This window comes from Phoca vitulina, unplaced genomic scaffold, assembly GCF_004348235.1.
Source record: "Phoca vitulina isolate PV1807 unplaced genomic scaffold, GSC_HSeal_1.0 scaffold29, whole genome shotgun sequence".
Taxonomy (NCBI): Eukaryota; Metazoa; Chordata; class Mammalia; order Carnivora; family Phocidae; genus Phoca; species Phoca vitulina.
Genome location: NW_022589732.1, coordinates 13,088,789 through 13,111,267, shown reverse-complemented (window position 1 = coordinate 13,111,267; position 22,479 = coordinate 13,088,789). Strand labels below are relative to the sequence as shown.

The 22,479-nt window shown below is 39.4% G+C and overlaps 1 protein-coding gene across 5 annotated transcripts in view; it reads left to right on the top strand.

The window, feature by feature from the left end:
* The window catches only part of MICU1 (mitochondrial calcium uptake 1), a 238,976-nt gene that overhangs the window by 191,890 nt on the left and 24,607 nt on the right, over positions 1–22,479 (top strand). For all 5 annotated transcript variants that reach the window (XM_032423966.1, XM_032423968.1, XM_032423964.1 and 2 more), the window contains 2 exons: positions 4,217–4,354; positions 17,282–17,390. In XM_032423966.1, coding sequence (XP_032279857.1) covers positions 4,217–4,354; positions 17,282–17,390 — 247 coding nt within the window. The remainder of the gene's footprint in view (positions 1–4,216; positions 4,355–17,281; positions 17,391–22,479) is intronic.

The window sequence follows — 22,479 nt, the reverse complement described above, 5'->3', positions numbered from 1 at the left end:
GAAATAAGAGGCATAATATGGAAAGAAAGCCAGGAAAAATCTTGCGGACAGTTTTCTGGCTCCTCTTCTCTGGCCCCTCTTTGCAACCCCCTAGGGAGTGACAGGGAGCTGACAGCTTGTATCCGTGAAAGTGGCAGTGGCTACGGAAGAGAAAATGTGAGGCTGTTCAGCTCTCTTCCTAGACAGAAAAGCAATACAAATGGTGGATGGTGTGCTGGAATGCACACGTTCTTTGCCACAGGACCAAATAGATTGGAATTTCTTATTGCAGTGGAACATAAGAGGCTCCAACAATGTTTGACTAAGTAAAATGCAAGCTAGTCATTTGAATTGCTTCCAGATACACAGTTGGAAGCTCTCTGCGTTGTGATAATTTTGTAATAACCTGTCTTCCAAAAGACAGTCTCATGATCTGGGGGATTACATGCACACCATGCTCCAGGAGCTGCACCCACAGGATTTTATAGGCTTAAGATACACAATTCATCCTGAGAGCCACATGGTGTCTAGCGATAGCCTGTGAAAATGTAGCCCCAGTGAAGGTCCTTGAGGAATTGCCCTTGGAGCTCCCTAGCCTCAGCATAGGAGGTCTTCAGCTAATAAATGTTGAATGAATGGCACATTAGTTCAAGCCAGTTTCCATTAGCAGTTTTGTATGTAAAGAGAAACCACTCTCTCCCACCTCCTCCAGCATCATCAGTCTTGTTATTTTCTTGGTTTTGACTATCAGACTGAAAAGTTAACCTCAGAAATAAGGCAGTCTTGCCTCAGAGGAGCCTAAAAACCTAAAAGGAGAGGTGCTGTCCGAAACCAAATTACAGAGGAGGTAGTAACTTTGAAGTGGGCCATACTTGCTGAAGCTGAATTTTCTAGTTTTTAGGCCCTTTCAGGTTCCAGCCACACAAAAATAATGACGATAATAGAACCCATTGCCCAAAGTCAAGTCTGAGTTCTCAAAAGAACATTAATAAAAATACTAATTTGAGCATTAGAATTGTTACTCGGAAATTTCTCCTGGAAATGGTCTTTATTGTCTTTGAAAATCACAGAGGTGAAGCTTTATGCCCCTTCGGGGAGAGCAGATGAATACAGGCTTTTCATAAGCCCTGGAGCAAGCTGCTGCTGCCAACTTTATAAACAAGAAGCTTTTCACCCTTGAGTCTGTCATGTAGGATAAAGCCTCAAACTCATGTAATTCAGATATATGGAATTGCTCCAGAGTTGTCAGATCTCCCAGATAAAGGTAAAATGAGCACCCTAAATTGTTAAAGCCTGCCTTGGGGAGCAGGGACCACAGCTTTGTTTCTCTTGCCTCTCAAAGCCGCTTGGTGACCTGGGCATCTCCAACTTCTGCCTGGTACCACCTTTCACTGAAGATCTGATGTAAACATTGCAGAAAGTATTCCCACTTGCAGAAATCTTATCAATCCTCCCTTTTGTTTCAGGATGGTAAATTGAACCATAAATCAAACTTAAATTGAATCCTGAAAACTTTTGATATCATCAAAAATTAATCAAAAAAATTAATCAGCTCTGTAGAAGTGATGAGGTGACAAAAATGAAGCATTGAGTAGTTGAGTTAATAAAAAAGAGGACTTCACTTAATATTGATGTTGTTGATTTCTTTGGAAATAGTTTTGAAGTTTTGCTTCAAGGGCAGTTTCTCAATAGTTTTAAATATGACTAAGCCCCATGGCTGTGTTAGTTTATCTAAAACAATGCAGTGCCATCCCATAGAATGAATATGTACCATTGCTTAGAAGGATGAAACTGTGATATTGAGATACAGTCTTTGGATTCAGACAGAGCTAAGTTTGAGCCCCAACTCTACCAAGTGGAACTTCCTGTTGCCTCGGTTTTCTCATCTGTAGAATGGAGCTGATAATATCTACTCCATAGTGTTGTTAAGTGATTAAATGAAGGGATGTATGGGCAAAGTTCCTGGCCCATAGTACATGCTCAGTAAATGGTTGCTGTTGTTAAAATGTAGTTCTTGTGTCCTGCTCACTGATACAGTCTCACTAGGGAGGGCATGAGTGTATATCAACTTACGCACACTGAGGAAATAAGAATTAAAAGAGCATTTCACTCTGGACTACATACTTCCTTATTTTGTGTCTCATGTTAAGTCTTATCTCCCTACTAGATGGTGAAGTTCCTGAGGACAGAAACTGAATCTTCTCCTTCTTCCTGTACTCCACAATGACTAACACAGTGCTAGATAACTAGTAGACATTCTGGAAATGTTTGTTGACATACCTTACTTAGCGATGTCATATGTCTTTCTATACCCCTCTTACGAGAACGGGATTATGCCCTGTCACATAAGAATCTTAAAATTTCCTGGTAATTGTTATTTTCCAATAGATCTGTGGGGATATTTTACCATCTTCAAATTGTTTTTGCTTTCTAATTGGTTTCTGGGCTCATCTTTAGCCATGTTGTTATTTATGCATTTGTAAGTTTCATTAGCACTGCAGTTGGCACTGAAATAACTTTCCTGTCTCCTTTTTTTTTAAGAGGGTAGGGAGGGGCAGAGGGAGAGTGAGAGAATTCCAAGCAGGCTCCACACCCAGCACAGATCCTGACTCAGGCCCGATCTCAAGACCCTGAGATCATGACCTGAGCTGAATCCAAGAGTCGGACGCTTAACTGACTGAGCCACCCAGGCACCCCTTCCTGTCTCCATTTTTAAATGAAAATCTTAGTTTTCTAATATTACTGAAATTAGCTAGAAATTCTTCATACTTAACCTTTTCATCTGCATATTTAAATGTATTTGATGATTTTTCAGTAGTTTTGTGGTAAATAAGCATGTCTAATTAAGGCATCCTGCACTAGGCATTTTTTTCAAGCTCTATTGATGTCTTAGTGTTTGATTACCATTTTGGGGGAAACCTGAAAATGCATTACTTTTCTTTTAAATCCTTAAAGGTGTGAGTGTATAACAATATTAAGTACAGACTGAGGAATTGATACGACTTTACAAATATACAGTTGATCAAATTTATAATTAGCTTTTTTTTTCAGAGTGTTTTTTAATGGTAATTGGCCTGTTCAGATTTTCTACTTCTTGACTCAATTAGAGAGGAGGGTAATTAGTATTTTTCTTAAGAAAAAGTTCATAGCCTAAAATTATAAAGTGAATTCATCTTCAGTGTCTGTATTTTTTGTTGTATACAATTTTTTTTTATGATTTATCATTTCTAATTTTGTGTGTTAGGATTTTTTTTTTTTTTTTGATTAGGCAAACTGAAGTTTTATAGGCACATTTTGGGCAGTTGGAAGATCATCTTTGGCCATACCTTCTAAGTTCCGATTTATCATGTTCCCAGTCCCATTCATTTCTTTTTTTTTTTTTTAAGAGCCTGTGTGAACTTTTTTTTTTTATAGATTTTATTTATTTATTTGACAGAGAGAGATAGCGAGAGCAAGAACACAAGCAGGGGGAGTGGGAGAGGGAGAAGCAGGCCTCCCGCGGGCGGAAGGCAGAAGCTTAACGACTGAGCCACCAGGCGCCCCTCCCATTCATTTCTAACAGCACATAATTGCAGGTTTTGTGAAAGTTTAGGAGTTTTGTGTCTATGACTTGCATAGACATCCGTCATTAACTTCTAGTTTCTGGCATATTCCCCACTGTCTGAGAGCACCTCCTTACCACTGTGAGGAGCTTCTGCACGGTCCTCCCTCACCTCTAGCACTCGGTGCTCATCTTCTTCTAATTAAGGCATCCTGCACTAGTGATCCCCCTCCTTTGTCATTCCTTGTTGATTATAATAAGTACTGGTAGGGGGGTGATAATTAGGTTTTAAGTTATTTCTGAGTAGCAGGGACATGGATGATCCAGAGAGCACTTATTACCAATAATATTACTCATGAATTGGAATGGAGTTTTAACACTGTTTTTATCCCCACAGGGATGCTCCTGCTCTGTAAGGTCTGAGGTGTTATAGCAGCTCTGTTTTATCCATGAGGATATTGAGGCCCAGAGTAGTTGGGTGACTTTCCTAAAGTCATAAATAGTTACTGATAAAGCTGGAATAAGAACCCAGATCTTCTGTTTCTGATTAATTTTTTCAAATCTTAGAATTACAGTTCAAAAATACAGTCTCGGTGGCCATCAACTATTTTCTGCCATCCAGCACAGTTGATCATTCCACATTCCGTGTCAAAATACTTTGCATTTGACCCCATGAACACTCTGTTTCTCTCCCAGTTCGAACGCCATGACCCTGTGGATGGGAAAATTACTGAGAGGCAGTTTGGTGGCATGCTGCTGGCCTACAGTGGGGTGCAGTCCAAGAAGCTGACCGCCATGCAGAAGCAGCTCAAGAAGCACTTCAAAGAGGGAAAGGTAGGTGTCTTTGTTTATCGGAAGAAAAGGAACCATGGGAAGGTATGGTTATATTTCAAAGGTTCTAACATAATGAGAGTGTCATGAAGCAAAGATGATAACCAATTCATCTCTGCTACATGAAAAAACATGAGCAGTGGATGAGGAAGAGGGGAGAGCCCAGAATAAGCCCTTAGGTTTCTTGTTCAGACGAAGAGTGGCACCATGAACTAAGATTGAGAAATTAAACGGGGTGCCTGTCTGGCTCAGTCGGTTGAGCATGCAGCTCTTGGTCTCAGGGTTGTGAGTTCAAGCCCCCCATTGGACCTAGAACTTACTAAAAAAAAAAAAATTCAGAAAGTCTGTCTGGAGAAAAATTAAGAGACTGGTTTACAGAGGAAGATAAGGAGTTTAGTTACAGATATCTTGATTTGAGATGCCTGTGGACTATCCAGTTAGAGATGATTAGCAGGCACTTGGATATTCACTTCTACTTCAGATGACTGAGATAGGTTTGGGAATCATCAACACATTATTCATGTTAAAGCCATGAGAACCCATGCGATTCAGTCAGAAGACTGTTATACAGGAAAGAAATGCCCTTTTTTTGGCCAAAGAAAAAATAGAGTGGAACGTGAACATTTAACAAACTGAGCCACCCAGGTGCCCGGAACATGCACATTTAACTAGCATGGGAAGGAAACGGTTAGAGAAAGTACTGCAATTGAAGCCAAGGGAGTAGAGGGTGCGGGGACAAGAGGGGTCTGCAGTGTCACATGGGACAGAGCGGGTCCGGTAAAGTAAGATGATAAACATCCATTGGCTTTGGCAAAATGGTAATAATTGATGACCTTTGGGAGCGGTTTTATTAGAGTGGAGGACACATTACAATGGGAAGTAAGGAAGTCAAGAAAGAGAAGAGAGGAAGAAAATGAGGACAAGGGAAGAGGGGCTCCAGAAGGAAGGAAATAGAATATGTTCAAAACTCTGAGACAGTGTATTAGTCAGCTTGGGCTGCTACCACAACACACCACGGACTGGGTGCCTTCAACAACAGAAATTTATTTTCTCACAGTTCTGGAGGCCAGACAGCCATGATTGAGGTGCAGGCAAATTAAATTTCTAATGAAGGCTCTCTTCCTAGCCTTTGGACAGTTGCCTTCTTACTATAGCCTCACGTGGCCTTTCCTTGGTTGTTTGCATGGTGAGAGACAGAAAGGGAGAGCGAGAGAGCGAGAGCCGGAAAGCACACATGCACACTAGCTCTTTGATGCGTCGTCTCATAAGGACAGTAATCCTGTCCAGTCAGGGCCCCGCCCTTCTGACCTCATTTAACCTTGGTTATTTGCTTAGAGGCCCCACCTCCTAAGACAGCCACACTGGGGGTTAGGGCTTCAGTGTATGTTTAAGTTTCGTCATCGGGGGGACACATTGAGTCCATAAGAGACAGAAAACACAAAGATCTAGCATGTGTGAGGAACTGAGAGGGGGCTGTTGTGGTTGGAGCATACTAGCAAGGAGGAGAATGGCCTGAGATGAGGTCTGAGAGGGAGATTGGGGCCAGCATGTGCATGGAAGGAGTTTGGGTTATGTTCACAGTGGGATGGGAAGCTATTAAAGGGCTGTGAGCAGTGAAATGCTTGTATATTTGTATGTATGTTTAAATAAATGACTCTGGCTGTTTTATGAAAAATAGTTTGGAAAGGAGCAAACATAGAAGCCAAAAGACTGATACTAAGATTATTAGAGAATTCAGGAAGAGATGATGGAGCATTTTTTGAGCAGCACTGCGATTGGAGACTGTGAGTTTGCAGGGGCCCCAATCAGCACTGCTCTCCGTAGCTTTGCACACCAGCTTGTACCTGGTGCAGGAGGGGGCAGATGGTAGAACTGATTCAGCATCTGGGGTTTTGCCGGCGCATGGGATGGACATACTGAAGCAGAGATCAGTGAAGAGGCATACCTCTTAACGATCTCTCTCTCTCTCACACACACACTCACACACACACACACACACACACACCCCACGATGCCAGATCTTCTCATTCTCGCCCATTACCCTTTCCCCTGGACAATGATTACCACTTGACCAAGACCAAAGAAACTGACCTGACTCATCATTAACAGAAAGTGACAGAGAACAGTACTCTCTCTTAGAGACAACTTCTACAGTGCTTAGTACCCAGCTCATATCTGTTAGAAATTGTAATTTCCAAAAATTAAAGGCGAATGTTCAGGTGGATTTTTTAGCCCCTATGCTGGAAGCACAGTATTTGCATTAGGAAACACTTTTCTTTTTACCAGACTAATTTTTAAATAAGTTTGGTCCAGGCATTTATTTGACCTTAATTATCTATTAATTATCTATCATAATAGGCTAATTAATGTTTTATTATGAATTCATATTTAAAAGCAATAAATTGGGTGTTGGAGACATCTCCCTTGAAGGAATAGAGTAGCTTTGGCGGGACTTAATTTAGGACCTGGAGACCTTACAGAAGAGCTGTGAAGTAAACGGACAGATTTTGTCAGATAAAAATCTGGGATGCTAAATTACTCCTGGCCCAGAATTTCCAGGCTGCGTTAGCAAGGAGATTGAGATTGATTGTCTTCTCATGTTGATTAAGTTTGTGAACATAGCAATTAACTAGAATGAAAGTTAATGAAGGGCCTTTGCTCTTGAGGTTACCAGTCCATCTCTCTAGGACCATGTCTCATTAAAGAGGAATCACCATCTGCTTCCTAATTGTTTCTTTTATTCCACTCTGGATTTGTTAACATGAAAATGTAACTTTTCATTTGGCTCATATTAATTATTTTCTGTGTGGGATTCTGCACAAATTATCTATCCAGACCTAAAGGACTGGCGGTCCTAGTGGTAGTATTAAGTAAATATTTGCGTATCACTTAATAACCGTGCAGTGTTTCACTGCCTTTCACATTGTTCTTTTTCTGTCTTTCTAACAGCCTTGTTAGATCTCATTTTGCCTTTGAGAATCTAGAGACAGAAAGAAAGAGAAATGAATGACCCACCCAGAGTCTGGACTGAAATCCAAGGCTTTCTATTCCAGATCTTGTCCTTTCTATAGCAGAGTTCTCCTTAACCATACCTTTCCTCCAAAGCAGTGCTTCTCAAGCCGGGTCGCCCGGTGTCACTTGGGGAATTTTTCAGAAATGTGATTGTTGGGGCCCTCTTCAGACCAACTAAATCAGAAGTTCAGTGGGTGGGTCCAGGCATCAGTGTTTCTTAAAGGCTCCCAAGGTGATTCTCATATGCACCTTAGCTTGTGGGCCTTTGCTCGCGAGGGGGCTGCACTCTGTCAGTGTCTCTAGATCTTTTGTCCCTGAGTAATAGCTGGAAGGATTGGGGAACCTGGCATGCTGGACCAATTACTCTATTCATGCTCTGAGGAACTGCCGTGTTTCTTATTTAACAAAGACAGTTTTCATTTCTTCCTTTTTTTTTTCTTTTAAATGGGGAACATGTTTTGTTTGGGCTTTATTTTAAAAATTAGTCCCTATCCTCTACCAGATTTTCCCCCCATTCCGCTCAATATCCTTTTTCCTTTGAATAATTCTTCTAGGCCAAATCTGACTCAGCTCTAAAATTTGCCTATTTTCCTTCCTCCATATTGTCTTCTCATTAAAAGAAAGAATTTTCTGAGACTTTATAAATGTAATTCACAGGGATGGTTCTCTATGTTTAAGAGCGCAGAAGTGGCAGACTTTAATAATTTAGCAAATCCGCTTAAAGCTGAATTGAAAATGATATTCAGTTCAATGTTGGACATTGCTGTGTGCAAGACGCTAAGCCAGGTGCTATGAAAAAGATAAAAGATAAACAAAAACCATCACCTATCCCCAAGAAATATATAGTCTGTAATAATTGAGTAAGAAAAAAATATATATACACACAAAGAACTATATAATTTCATATTCAGTATTTACTGAGCGTCCACTCTGTGCTAAGCACTCTTAAAAATATTGGGCATACAGTAATGAGCAAAACCAAGTCTCTGCCTCATAGAACTTAACATTCCTAGTGCTGGGAGACAGGTAATAAATAATTATAATACAAGGCAACTCACTCGACTTTGAGCCTCTTGAGAGCAGTGTCTTACTCATCTTTGCATGTCCACAGTATAGCGAGTGTCCCTAGGCAAATGTTTGTCAAATGCATTGGTGAATGTATTAAGTACCCTGGTAAAGCTCTGAAGACTTTTGGGAGCACCAATGAGAAAGATTAGAATCAACTGAAGAGACTAAGATTTCTTGGCAGAGATACGATTTGAACTTGGCCTTAAAAGCAGAGTAGGATTTTGCAGGGTGTCAGCTTGTGGCTTTCTCCTCAGCTTCCTTCTGCTCCCTCATCATTTCCCCCCTGAACAATCTTGACCCTTAAATCTTTAAGGTTGTTGAAGGCAGAAAGTCTCATCTGTAATTCCTTCCTGCTGAAGAGGGGCGTAGAGATGGGTCAATATTAGTCAGTTGGGGAACGTATAGGGGGGTTTTAGCGGAGTTCTGAAAGGAGGAGGCAGCTAGAGGGAAGAACAACCTTAGCTTGACAAGAGCAAGGCCTTCGGTATCCTGAGAGTCTTCTTTACCATATCAATGTCCTTTTGGACACTTCCCTTTTTCTTTACCTCCCCCAACTCCCAAGTATATAATCAGTCATTCCTCACAACCCCAGGGCAGCAGCTCTTTCTGCCCACGGGTCCTGTCCCCATGCTTTAATAAAACCATCTTTTTGCACCAAAAAAAAAAGGCGGGGGGCAGAGTAGGGTTTTGACAAGCAAAAGTTATAAAGCAGTTTGCTTTTGCTTCATGTTTCCTCTTAGATCCCCATCCTTGACAACCTTCTGTGTGTTGCATAATTAATAATTATGCATAATTAATCATGCTTATTAATACTGCTACCAGCTATGAAGCTGGGTTGGTATTTACCAAACAGAATAAAACTATTAGATTATTAACTTTGCATCTTATCTGTGGATAATATTCATGTGGGCTCTCCTATTCACTTTTTCACAGATATTTGAGAGGTGAGCCACATTGTAGTCATCGTGGAATATCAAGATTCTAGAAACATTGCTGCATAGCACTTGAAAAACTCTGATTCCGATTATTAGATGCCCATCAGAGTCACTATGTAGTAGAACACCTAAGGTGTGGCCATTAAACTAAAAAGACTAGAACTCTGCTTTATTAATTAGCTTTGAAACTTGTACTTCCTCCAAAGAAGTACTAAGCTGTGAATTACTATTTTTTTTTAAGATTTTTTAAGATTCTTTATTTATCCACTCTCTGAGAGACAGAGAGTACGAGCGAGAGAGTACAAGGAGGGGGAGCAGCAGAAGGAGAGGGAGAAGCAGACTCCCCACTGAGCAGGGAGCCCGATGTGGGGCTCGATCCTAGAACCCTGGGATCATGACCTGAGCTGAAGGCAGACATTTAACCGATTGAGCCACGCAGGTGCCCCAGCTGTGAATTACTATTAAAAGAATTTATGGATTTTTCCCCCAGTATATTTCTGGTTTGCCCTTGCTATTAGTCTCATATACTTGAAAGGTATATGAGAGTATACTTGCCCCTGTTTTCTATCCCTCAAGGTCCTACACATACCAGAGAAAAGAGAGTATTTCAGAACCTAATTGAATGAAGTCATTGCCATTGGTTCTCTAGTAATGGGCCTGCCAGCCTACTAAGGACTTAACCTACTTCTTACTGAGTACTTGCCAAGTACTAGGCATTTTATCTATCTTCTTCCTAATTATCACATCTGCTGGGTGGATAGAATCCCTGTTTTTCAGATGAAAAAATACTTTTCTGAGCCTTAGTTATTTGCCTAAAATCACAGAGGGTCTTAAGAGGTGGCACCAGGGTTCAAAGCCAGGACTGTCTCATTCCACAGTCCATAATCTTCCTACTAATGAGCCTATTCATTGCCACTCCTTATTCTCCATGATTTGAATAAGTATAAGGGTTTGGGGGAAACAAGAACACCAGTGTGCTAGACCCTGGCCTATAGGGAGATGGCTAGAAAGGTAATTTATGGAAGCATTTTGTGGAGGACCTTGAGTACTAGGCAAAAAGTTGAGTTTATCCAGTTGACAGTGAGAAATCACTGATATTTTTGAGTAGGAGGAATGAACATATGAAGAAAGTGATGTTTCAGGGCGATTAGATACTTGTAGAAATGTAAGTAATAGAAATGGTGTAATTTTCCCCCACTGCCAGGCAACAGTTAAAGAGAAGTCTGGGGTTTGCAATGGGAATATGACTTACTGGAGCAAGATCAGCATAATTACACCTCTGAAAGGGTACCCAAGAAATTGGTGACAGTGACCACATGTAGGGAGGGAGACTGGAAGACAGGGGTCGAGGAAGAATTCCTTTGTGCGGTTCATGTATTACTGTTCATAATATTCATATATTAAAATAATTAAATGTTTTTTAAAACTCTAAAAATAATTAAATGTTTTAGAAAACTAAGCAGAAGATTGAGCAGATGATAAGTGATAAGATTGGTGCAAGGCATAGCATATATAGGAGAAGAAAGGAGTTTTCAGCGGGCCATAGAGGGAGCTCAGGCAATGGGATTGATTCCTGGCAGGGGGATTTCCTGTGACTGATTACAAGACAAGGCAAGGGAATCATGGGGTTACAGCGTGTTGCCCTGTAATCCTGTGTTACCCTCACCCGTGGCCTGTCAGCACTTGATACCTGGAGTTAAGGGACGAATCCAGAGGAAGCCAAATTTCCCTTACCCCTCTTTCTACTCCAACTGCTTTTTATTTTGTTAACAGCTTTATTGAGGTACAATTTAGACTGTAAAAGTCACCACCCATTTTAAGTGAACTGTTCAGTGATTTTTAGTAAATTTACAGAGTTATGTAGTTATCACTGCCATCCAGTTTTAGAATATTTGCATCACCCCAAAAAGAATCCCCCGTGCTAGCTTGCAGTCAGTCCCCAGTTCCGCCCTCACCCCCAGACAACCAGACATCTTTTTTCTGTCTCTACAGATCTCTCTCTTCTGGACATTTCATATAAATGCATTCATAAAATAATGTAGTCTTTTGTGTCTAGCTTCTTTTACTTATCATCGTATTTTGAGGTTTATCCATGTTGTTGCTTGTATTCAAAGCTTACTGTTTTTTTGCTGAATATAGTAAAAAGAATTCCATTGTATGGATATACTACATTTTGTTTATCCATTCACCGGTTGAACATTTGAATTGTTTCTAGTGTTTGGCTATTATAAATAATACTGCTATGAACATTTGCATACAGGTCTTTATGTGGACCTATCTTTTCATTCCTCTTAAGAAAACTGCTAGGAGTAGAATGGGTGGGTTGTATGGAAAAATTGAGTTTAACTTTTTTTTTTTTTTTTTTTTACGAAAGCACCAAACTGTTTTCCGAAGTGGGTGTACAATGTTACATTTCCACAGCAATATATGAGAGTTCCAGTTTCTCCACATCTTTATTAAAACTTGTTATTGTCTGTGTTTGGTTTTTTTTAAGATTTTATTTATTTATTTGACAGAGAGACAGTGAGAGAGGGAACACAAGCAGGGGGAGTGGGAGAGGGAGAAGCAGGCTTCCCGCTGAGCAGGGAGCCCGATGTGGGGCTCAATCCCAGGACCCTGGGATCATGACCTGAGCAAAAGGCAGACACTTAACGACTGAGCCACCCACACGCCCCTTGTCTGTCTTTTTGATTACAGTCATTCTAATAGGTATGTAGTGTTTTCTCATTGTGGTTTGAATTTGCATTTCCCTAATGACTGATGATCCTGAGCATTGTTTCACGAACTTATTAGCCCTTCAAATATCTTGTTTGGTGAACCGTCTGTTCAGATACTTTTTTAAATTGTGGGGTTTTTTTCTCATTATTGAGTTGTAAGAGTTCTTTACATAGTTCTGGATACAAATCCTTTATCAGATATATGATTTTTAAATATTTCTCCCAGTCTGTGTTTTGTCTGTTCTCTCGGTATTTTTTTTAAGATTAATTTATTTATTTTAGAGAGCGAGAACAAGCAAGGGGAGGGGCGGGGAGGGGAGAGAGAATCCTGAAACAGACTCCCCCCTGAGTGCAGAGCCCAACGTGGGGTTCGGTCCCAGGACCCCGAGATCATGACCTGAGCGGAAATCAAGAGTCAGCAGTTTAACTGACTGAGCCACCCAGGTGTCCCTGTTCTCTCAGTATTTTGAAGCACAAAAGGTTTTAATTTTGATGAAATTTATCAGTTTTTTTCTTTTATGGGTTGTGCTTTTGGTGTCATATCTAAGAACTCTTTGTCTTAGTCGAGGTTAAAAAGATTTTTTATGGGGGCACCTGGGTGGCTCAGTCGTTAAGCATCTGCCTTCCGCTCAGGTCATGATCCCGGGGTCCTGGGATCAAGCCCTGCATCAGGCTTCCTGCACAGCAAGGAGCCTACTTCTCCCTCTCCCACTCCCCCTACTTGTGTTCCCTCTCTCGCTTTGTCTCTCTCTGTCAAATAAATAAATAAAATCTTTAAAAAAAAAAAGATTTTTTTATGTTTTCTTCTAAACATTTTATCAATTGCTTTTAGTTTGGAAAGACAATTCTAGGGGCACCTGGGTGGCTCAGTCGATTAAGCATCTGCCTTGGCCCAGGTCATGATCCCGGGGTCCTAGAATTGAGCCCTGCATCCGACAGGCTCCCTGCTCAGCAGGGAGTCTAGTTCTCCCTCTCCCTCTCCCTCTGTCCCTCTCCCTGCTCATGCTCTCTCTCTTGCTCTCTCTCTCTCAAATAAATAAATAGAATCTTAATAAAAAAAGACAATTCTATTTGCTTGTTTAACAAATTCATAATGTTAGTTTCATGTTTTAATAAACATAAAGAAGTGTTTCTTGGGGCACCTGGGTGGCTCAGATGGTTAAGCGTCTGCCTTCAGCTCAGGTCATGATCCCAGCGTCCTGGGATCCAGCCCCGCATCCGGCTCCTGGCTCAGGAGGGAGCCTGCTTCTCCCTCTCCCTCTGCCTCTCCCCCTGCTCATGCTCTCTCTCTCTCTGTATCTCGAATGAATAAATAAAATCTTAAAAAAAAAAAAAGTGTTTCTACTGTCCACAAATTATATTAACTTTATCTTCTTTTGTTAGTCACCTAGAGCCCAGAGCCCAGTTTCATATAAGTCCATCTTTCCCAAGGTAACTAGATAACCAGTTTGTTGAACGTTTGGCCACAGGATAAAATAACTCCTCCTTCTTCCACTTCCCCATAGTGTGTCAAGAAATTCCCTTTGACGCCATGCTTAAGGAAAGATTATTTCCTTTTGACTACTATTCTGCAGGTCAGGTCACCTGCCCATGGCTGTGCACAGCTAATGCCTTCCAGTCTGAATACCTCCACTTGCAGAAAGCACATCCTCTCACTTTCCATCCACAGACCTCATGTTATAGTCTTATTATAGCTTTCTTGCTAAAAACCCCTCTGGATTTTTTTACTGAGGTAGTTACAAAGGAATAAGAATAGGAATAATAACTTTGTGACTGGCATCCTTTCTTTAAGGAGACCTATCTAAATTGTAAGCTCTATAAAATGTCCAAGGCCCATATCCAAAGCAATTTTATTTCCCTCACTGTTCCTAGCATAGTGCTGAGTTGTTAGTAAGTGCTCAATAAATATTTTTATTATATCTATATAATAAAAGGTAAAATGTTACATATTTCAATTTAATAATGGCATTAATGTAATTTGTATCCCACTGTTTTTCTGCGTCATCAAATGAATAGCCATTCGATTAAGATTTTCTCTCTGTCCTGAAATAATTCTCAGCATGAGTACTCTGGCCTGTTGTATTTGATGTTTCACCATAAATTTACTAGCAAACATTAGAGCTTGTTTGTCAGAGTAAGTAACATTTCCTGTACCATGTGCTTTGTTTTAGGAACTTTATGTCAACCATTTTTAAATGTATAGTTCAGTGGCATTAAGTACATTCATACTGTGTACAACCATCACCACCATCCATTTTCCCAAACTGAAACTCTGTACCTGTTAAACAACAATTCCTGGGGCACCTGGCTGGCTCATGCAGTGAGCATGCAATTCTGGATCTCAGGGTTGTGAGTTCAAGCCCCATGCTAGGCATAGAGCTTACTTTAAAAAAAAAAAAAAAAAGTCCCCATTCCTCCTTCCCCCCAGCCCTGGCAACCACCATTCTACTTTCTGTCTCTATAAACTTAAATAATCTAGGTACCTCATATAAGTGGAATCATATAGTATTTGATCTTTTGTGACTGGCTTGTTTCACTTGGCATAATGTCTTCAAGGTTCATCCATACTGTAGCTTATGTCAGAATTTCCTTCCTTTTAAAGGGTGAATCATGGGGCTCCTGGGTGGCTCAGTCGTTAAGCGTCTGCCTTTGGCTCAGGTCCTGATTGCAGGGTCCTGGGGGGGGCTACTTCTCCCTCTCCCACTCCCCCTGCTTGTGTTCCCTCTCTCGCTGTGTCTCTCTCTGTCAAATAAATAAAAAATAAAAAATAAATCTTGAAAAAAAAGAAAATAAAGGGTGAATCACATTCCACTTTGTTTATACATTCATCCATCAGTGGACGCTAGGTTGTTTCAGCCGCTGCATGTCCTTTGATGGAAGGGAAGAGAAGATGGTATTAGTGTACCATCCCCAAGCCGGTGTTATTGTAGACCCTGTACTTCTGGCCCAGTAGAATTCTCCTCTCAAAGGTTGATTCTAGCCTAGTGTTTACATTAGATAGTGTACTAAGGCATTCATATAAGGAATAAGTCCTATATCTGGATGCTCTAATAAGTCAAAGCCAAGAGAATGGCCTCAAGTTAGGGAAAAATTATTTTCTATAAGCCTTCCAGTTCACTGACAAAAATTATGGAACTTGGTACATAGTAGATAGTCCATAAATGTTTGGATGCATATCTAAACACCACTGTGCATAACTGCCAAAAACTGGAAACAGCCCAAATAGAATGGATAAAAAAATTGTGGTATATTCACACTACAGAATACTAATAGCAATAAAAATGAGCTAACTACAGAATACAAAGCATAGACAAATACTAAAAAGAGAAGCCATATATAATAGAATGCATACTGCATGATTCCATTTATAAAGTTCAAAACAAGCATAATTGAACTATTTCTGTTTGAGGCTGCATAGACAGATAGTAACGCTATTTTTAGTATTTTTATTTTTTAAAGATTTTATTTATTGATTTGACAGAGCGAAAGAGCACAAGCAGGGGGAGCAGTGAGGGAGAAGAAGGCTCCCTGCTCAGCAGGAAGCCCGATGCAGGGCTCGATCCCAGGACCCTGGGATCCTGACCTGAGCCAAAGGCAGATGCTTAACCGACTGAGCCACCCAGGTGCCCCGATAGTAACACAATTTTTTAAAAAGGCAAGGAAGGAAATGAATCCACTAAGAGTCAGAGTAGTGATTAACACCGGGTAAAAGGGCTTATGACTGAGATGGAACATGTTGAGGGGAGAGACAAAGACTTCAGGGATGCTGAAAATAGTCTGTTCCTTGACCTCAGTGGAGGTTCTATGGGTGTTCATTTTACAGCAGTTTGTTGTACATTTATGTTTTATGCAACTTTCTATATGGTCATCATATTCCACAATAAAAAGTTTTTTAACTTCTATTATTCTAGGGAAAATTATAAAAGATCGTGTGACATAATTATACATACAGTATTTTAGCTCTTAGTTTGATTGATTAAATGAGAAAGATACCATTGACCCAGTTTGGAGAGTACCTGGCTCAGGAGGGAGCCTGCTGAAAGAACTATATATTGTTAGTATTGAAGTTTCCTTATTAGTGGGTACCCCATGTGGATTCCAGGGCTCCCTAGTTTGGGGAAATGGAAATTGGAAGAGGGGCAACACTCAGTAGAGGCCAGTCAACATCGGCAATGTTAAGGACCTGATGCCTCATTAAGTCATTCACCTCAGCTTCTCCCCAGTGTTACACACTTTCTTAGAAATTGTATTCATTTCCATCACAGCGTGATGTGTGACAAGTGGGAAATAGTCAAATAGGACAAATCCTCTACCCCGTAAGGAGACTCCCTTGCCCCTAGTTATACAACTACTCTCTCTTGAGCCATCAGAGAAAGTCAGATCAGAGATCAGCAAATCATAGGAGCAGCTTTTAAAAAGAGCTTCTTCATTCAGGGAATTTCATCGGATTAAAGTTAAGTGGCAAATTGCTTCATTAGTAGCTTTTAGATTGACATAATGAACAGCTTCCCAAGTGCTTAGGTTCTGCTAAATTCTCAAACCATTCCCCTGTCTCACTAACTTGGTGATTTTTTAATTAACTTAAGCCTCAAAAAGCTTAGCTGGCATAAGGGTAGATTATTAAAATGGAAGTCCTGACTCCAGTCCAGTTTGTTAAGATGTATAACATGTAACAGATCAAGAAGCTAAAAGCTCGTTTAGGAAATGTCATAATAGATACTGTGACTAATTGGAGGGCACAGTTAGAAATATTTTTATTAGGGGCGCCTGGGTGGCTCAGTCATTAAGCATCTGCTTTCGGCTCAGGTCATGATCCCAGAGTCCTGGGATCGAGCCCCATATTGGCTCCCTGTTCAGCAGGAAGCCTGCTTCTCCCTCTTCCTCTGCCCCTACTTGTGTTCCCTCTCTCGCTGTCTCTCTCTCTCTCTGTACATCACTGTAAACAGCTTCATGTCAGATTTTTACATGGGAGGGGAAAGCAATTAGCCAGCTTGCCTTTCTCAGGGTAAAATTCTAGAGTTGCGTTCCCTTGTTGTATACAAATTTGGCATTCCTTGACGAATTTATTCAGTTTCTGTTCTAAACATAGCATAAATTTCTGATTTATAGACATGAATAACTACCTACTTCTCTGTATTTTGTGCTGCTTTTTGTTACAGGTTCCTGGCTTATCTTGCTGTCTGTCTCTCTTCTTTCAGGGTCTGACGTTTCAGGAAGTGGAGAACTTCTTTACTTTCCTAAAGAATATTAATGATGTGGACACTGCATTAAGCTTTTACCATATGGCCGGGGCATCTCTTGATAAAGGTAATGAGACCCAAAAATGTTTTCTTGAGGGTATGAACATTGAATCTGTAATCTATTAGGTGACTACCCCTCCTTAACAGTAATATGTGAGTTTTTCTTGACATTGTTTTTGATTTGTTTCATTTTGTTGCCATTGCATGAGCCTTGCATTTCACCTGGAGAGACCAAGTTCAGCAAATGTATTTTCTTGTGCTTTGCAAAGGCTGTAGTCAAGGCAAGGCAGTTCTTTTTTTTTTTTTTAAAGATTTTATTTATTTTTTTGACAGGGACAGCGAGAGAGGGGGACACAAGCAAGGGGAGTGGGAGAGGGAGAAGCAGGCTTCCAGCCGAGCAGGGAACCCGATGCGGGGCTCAATCCCAGGACCCTGGGATCATGACCTGAGCCGAAGGCCGATCCTTAATGACTGAGCCACCCAGGCGAAGGCAAGGCAGTTCTTTAGAAACTTTGGAACTTCTCTCATTGGAGCCAGAGTCATGACATATTGAATGTGCAGCTAAAGTCAGTATGCATTTCAATTCATTCTTTGGTGGGAAGCAGTAGTTGTTTCATTTCTTGTGTTACCTGGTTTTTTGCTTTGTTTTTTAGATAAAATCATGGCTCAGAACAGCAACCCCTATTGGCTTACTTCCTACAAATTCAGTGCGACTTAGTACAGGCAATGTGAGAGAACAGGGGAAGTAAAAACATTATTTTTCCCCCAGCATTTTATTATGAAAAATTTCAAACATTGAGAACAGTTGAAATAATTATTCAGAGAACATCCATATATGCACTTGAAAATTTTTCTGTATTTCCCAGATAATACATCTGTGTATATGTTCATCCCTCTATCAATCTCTCTTATTTTTTGATGTACTCAAAGTAAGTTGTAGACATAAGCACGTCTAAATACTTCAGCATGAATACTAACTGAAGTTCAATATTTGTTTAAAGTTCCCTTGTGCCCCTTCATATTCTGTTTCTGCCCCCCATGCACGGAGACAACCTTAATTTGTGTGTTTTTCCACCATAGATTAATTTTGTTTGTTTTAGAACTTCTTACAAATGGAATCATCCAGTGTATAATCTTTTAAAGTTTCTCTCGGCGTGTTTTTGAGATCCATCCATGTCGTCATGTGTAGAATAGTTTGTTCCTTTTTTGAGTAGTAATTTGTTGTATGATACTCCACAATTTGTTTATCCATTCTTCATTGGTCACCTTATCTATTTCCAGTTACTGGCTATCTTGAATAAAGCTGAATATTCTTGTGTTAGTCTTTTTGAGGACATGTATTGCCATTTCTCTTGAATAAATTACTAGGAGTGAATTGCTGGGTCCAGAGGAAGGTATTTAGTTTATAAAAAACTGTCAGTCCCTTTTTCACAGTGTATCTTTTTACATTCCCATCAGCAGTGACAACAGTTCATGTTGTTCCACATTCTTGTCCACAGTTGGCAGTATTCTGGAGTGTATATAAAGACATCTCATTGTGTTTTTCTTTTGTATTTCCTTGATGACTTCTGCTATTGAGCAGCTCTTTTGTGTTCTTGTCATTCAGATATCTTCTTTGGTGAAGTGTCTATTCAAGTCTTTTGCCCATTTTTATGAGGGTGCTTGACTTACTATTCACTTGTTGAAGTTCTTGATACATTCTAGGATACTAGTCCTTTATCAGATACATATATTGTGAATATTTTTCTAGACTGTGACTTGCCCATTCACTTTCTTTAATGGTATCTTTTTCATTTGCAAAAGTTTTCTTTAATTTTGTCTAATTAAAGTCTAATTTATTGAATTTTTATTTTTTTATTATTACTTTCTGGTCCTAATAAAACCTTTACCCCCAAACTGTGCAGATAGTCTACTATATTTTCTCCTACAAGCTTTAGAGCTTTAGTTCTTACACTTCTTATATGATCCATCTCAAATTAATTTCTATATATGGTGTGAAGTAGAGTGTTCCACATAGATATCCAGTTGAACCAGCACCATTTGTATAAAAAGCCCTCCATTGGTTTGCTTTGGCACCTTTATCAGAAATCAAATTACCTTTTAAGTGTAGATCTGTTTATGAGCTCTCTATTCTGTTACACTTATCTATAATGTCTATACCCATACTCAGTCTGATTACTATAGCTTTATAGAAAGTCTTGAAGTGTCAGGTATTATAAATCTCTCAACTTCATTCTTCTTTTTCAAGATGGCTTTAGATATTTTAGGTCCTTTGTATTTCCACATAAATTTTAGAATCAGCTTGTCACTTTCTATGTAAAAAAGAGGTGGGATTGGGGTGCCTGGGTGACTCAGTCGGTTAAGCATCTACCTTCAACTCAGGCCATGATCTTGGGGTCCTGGGATCAAGCCCATGTTGGACTTCTTGCTCAGTAGGGAGTCTGCTTCTCTCTCTCCCTCTGCCTCTCCCCTACAAATCATGCTCGCTCTCTCTCACTCTCTCTCTAATAAATAAACTCTTTTTTAAAAAAAAGAGGTGGGATTGTGATTACAATAACATTGACTATATATTAATTTGGAGAGAATTGACATATTAGTGATATTGAGTCTTCCGATTCATGAGCATATTATATCCATTTTTTTAGATCTTCTTAGATTTTTCTCAGCAGTGGTTTTGTAGTATTAAGTATACATATTTTTAGAAATTTATGCTTAAGTATGTTATGGTTTTGATGCTATTATAAATGGAATTTTATTTCATTTTCCAATTATTTGCTGCTGTTATTAAAATACAATTGATTTTTGTATATTGATCTTGTATTCTGCAATCTTGTTAAAATTCACTTACTCTTCTAGTTGTTTCATAGATCCATTAGGTTTCTCTGTGTAAGCAGTTGTCACCTGCAAACAGAGATAGTTTCACCTCTTCTTTTTTGAGATTTATGCCCTTTTTCTTGCCTTGTTGCACTTGCTTCAACCACCAGTATGATGTTGAATACAAGTAGTAAGAGAAGGCATCCTTGATCCTTGACTTCTTCCAGATTTTAGGGGGAAAGCATTCGATATTTCATCGTTGAGTTGGATATTAGACTGTAGATGCTCATTATCAGATTAAGGAAATTCCTTTCCCTTCCTAATTTAAAAAAAGGTTTTTATCATCAGTGGCTATTGAGTTTTATTAGATACTTTCCCTATGTGTGATGCTCATTATCAGATTAAGGAAATTCCTTTCCCTTCCTAATTTAAAAAAAGGTTTTTATCATCAGTGGCTATTGAGTTTTATTAGATACTTTCCCTACGTGTGTATACTTTCCCTATGTGTGTCATATAAATGATTATATGACTTTTCTCCTTTATTTTGTTAATATGATGGATTACCATATTAAGGGATAGGATTATCCCTTATTGTCCTGAAATAAACCCAGCTTTGTAATAATGTATTATTAGGCTTTTTATATATTGCTAGATTTTATTTACTAACATTTTATTAAATATTAAGGGATAATGGTCAATAATTTTCTTTTTTGTAATATCTTTTCAGGTTTTATATCAGAATATACTGCTCTCATAAAATGAATCAGGGAGATTTTTCTCCTTTATTTTCAGAAAGAGTTTGTGTAAGATTACTGTTCTTTCTTTCTGAATATTTTGATAGAATTCAACAATAAAACTATCTGGGCCTGCAGTTTTCTTTATGGGAAGGTTTTGGTAATTTAGTTTCTTTGATAAATACACAGGTATTCAGAGTTTGTGTTTTATCTTGTGTGAATTTTGCTAAGTTGTGTTTTTTCAGGAATTTTCCCATTTCATCTAAATTATTGAATCTATTGACAAAAAGTTGCTCATAATATTCCATTATTATCCTTTCACCGTCTAGAATCTGTAGAATCTGAAATCACCTTTTCACCCTAACATTGGTGAATTACAGCTCTATCTTGTTTTCTTTCTTACTTAGTCTATCTAGGGGTTTGGCCATTTTGTTAAACTTTTTCAAAGAACCAATTTTTGACTTTGCAGTATACATTACTTTGCTTTTCTTTTTCTAGCTTATGATGGAACTTTACCTACCTTTTCTTTTTTTAAAGATTTTATTTATTTGAGAGGGAAAGAGCACGAGCGGGTGGGGGCAGAGGGAGAAGCAGAGGGAGAGGGAGAAGCAGACTCCCCGCTAAGCAGGGAGCCCAATGTAGGGCTCGATCCGGGGACTCCAGAATCATGACCTGAGCAGACAGACGCTTAACCGACTGAGCCACCCAGGCCCCCTTTACCTACCTTTTCCAAGATAAGCTTTGAAGCTATAAATTTATTTCTAAACATGGTTTTATCTATATCCCACATATTTTGATATGTTGTATTTTGATCATCCTGTTTGAAATATTTCCTGATTTTCTCTGTGTTTTCTCAGGTGACCCATGTGTTATTTATTTATTTTTCTTTTTTTGTTGTTGTTTTATTTTTTATTTATTTTACTTTTTCTTTTAATATATGCTAGAAATATTTATTTACTTATTTTTGCATTTTCATTGTTTATTTTATTATGTTAGTCACCATACAGTACATCGTTAGTTTTTGATGTAGTGTTCCATGATTCATTGTTTGCCTATAACACCCAGTGCTCCATGCAGTATGTGCCCTCCTTAATACCCATCACTGGGCTAACCCATCCCCCCACCCCCCTTCCCTCTAAAACCCAGTTTGTTTCTCGGAATCCAGAGTCTCTCATGGTTTGTCTCCCCCTCCGATTTCCCCCCCTTCATTTTTCCCTTCCTTCTCCTAATGTCCTCCATGCTATTCCTTATGTTCCACAAATAAGTGAAACCATATGATAAGTGACTTTCTCTGCTTGACTTATTTCACTTAGCGTAATCTCCTCCAGTCCCATCCATGTTGATGTAAAAGTTGGGTATTCATCCTTTCTGATGGCTGAGTAATATTCCATTGTATATATGGACCACATCTTTATCCATTCATCTGTTGAAGGGCATCTCGGCTCTTTCCACAGTTTGGCTATTGTGGACATTGCTGTTATGAACATTGGGGTGCATATGGCCCTTCTTTTCACTACATCTGTGTCTTTGGGGTAAATACCCAGTAGTGCAATTACTGGGTCATAGGGTAGCTCTATTTTTAATTTTTTGAGGAACCTCCACACTGTT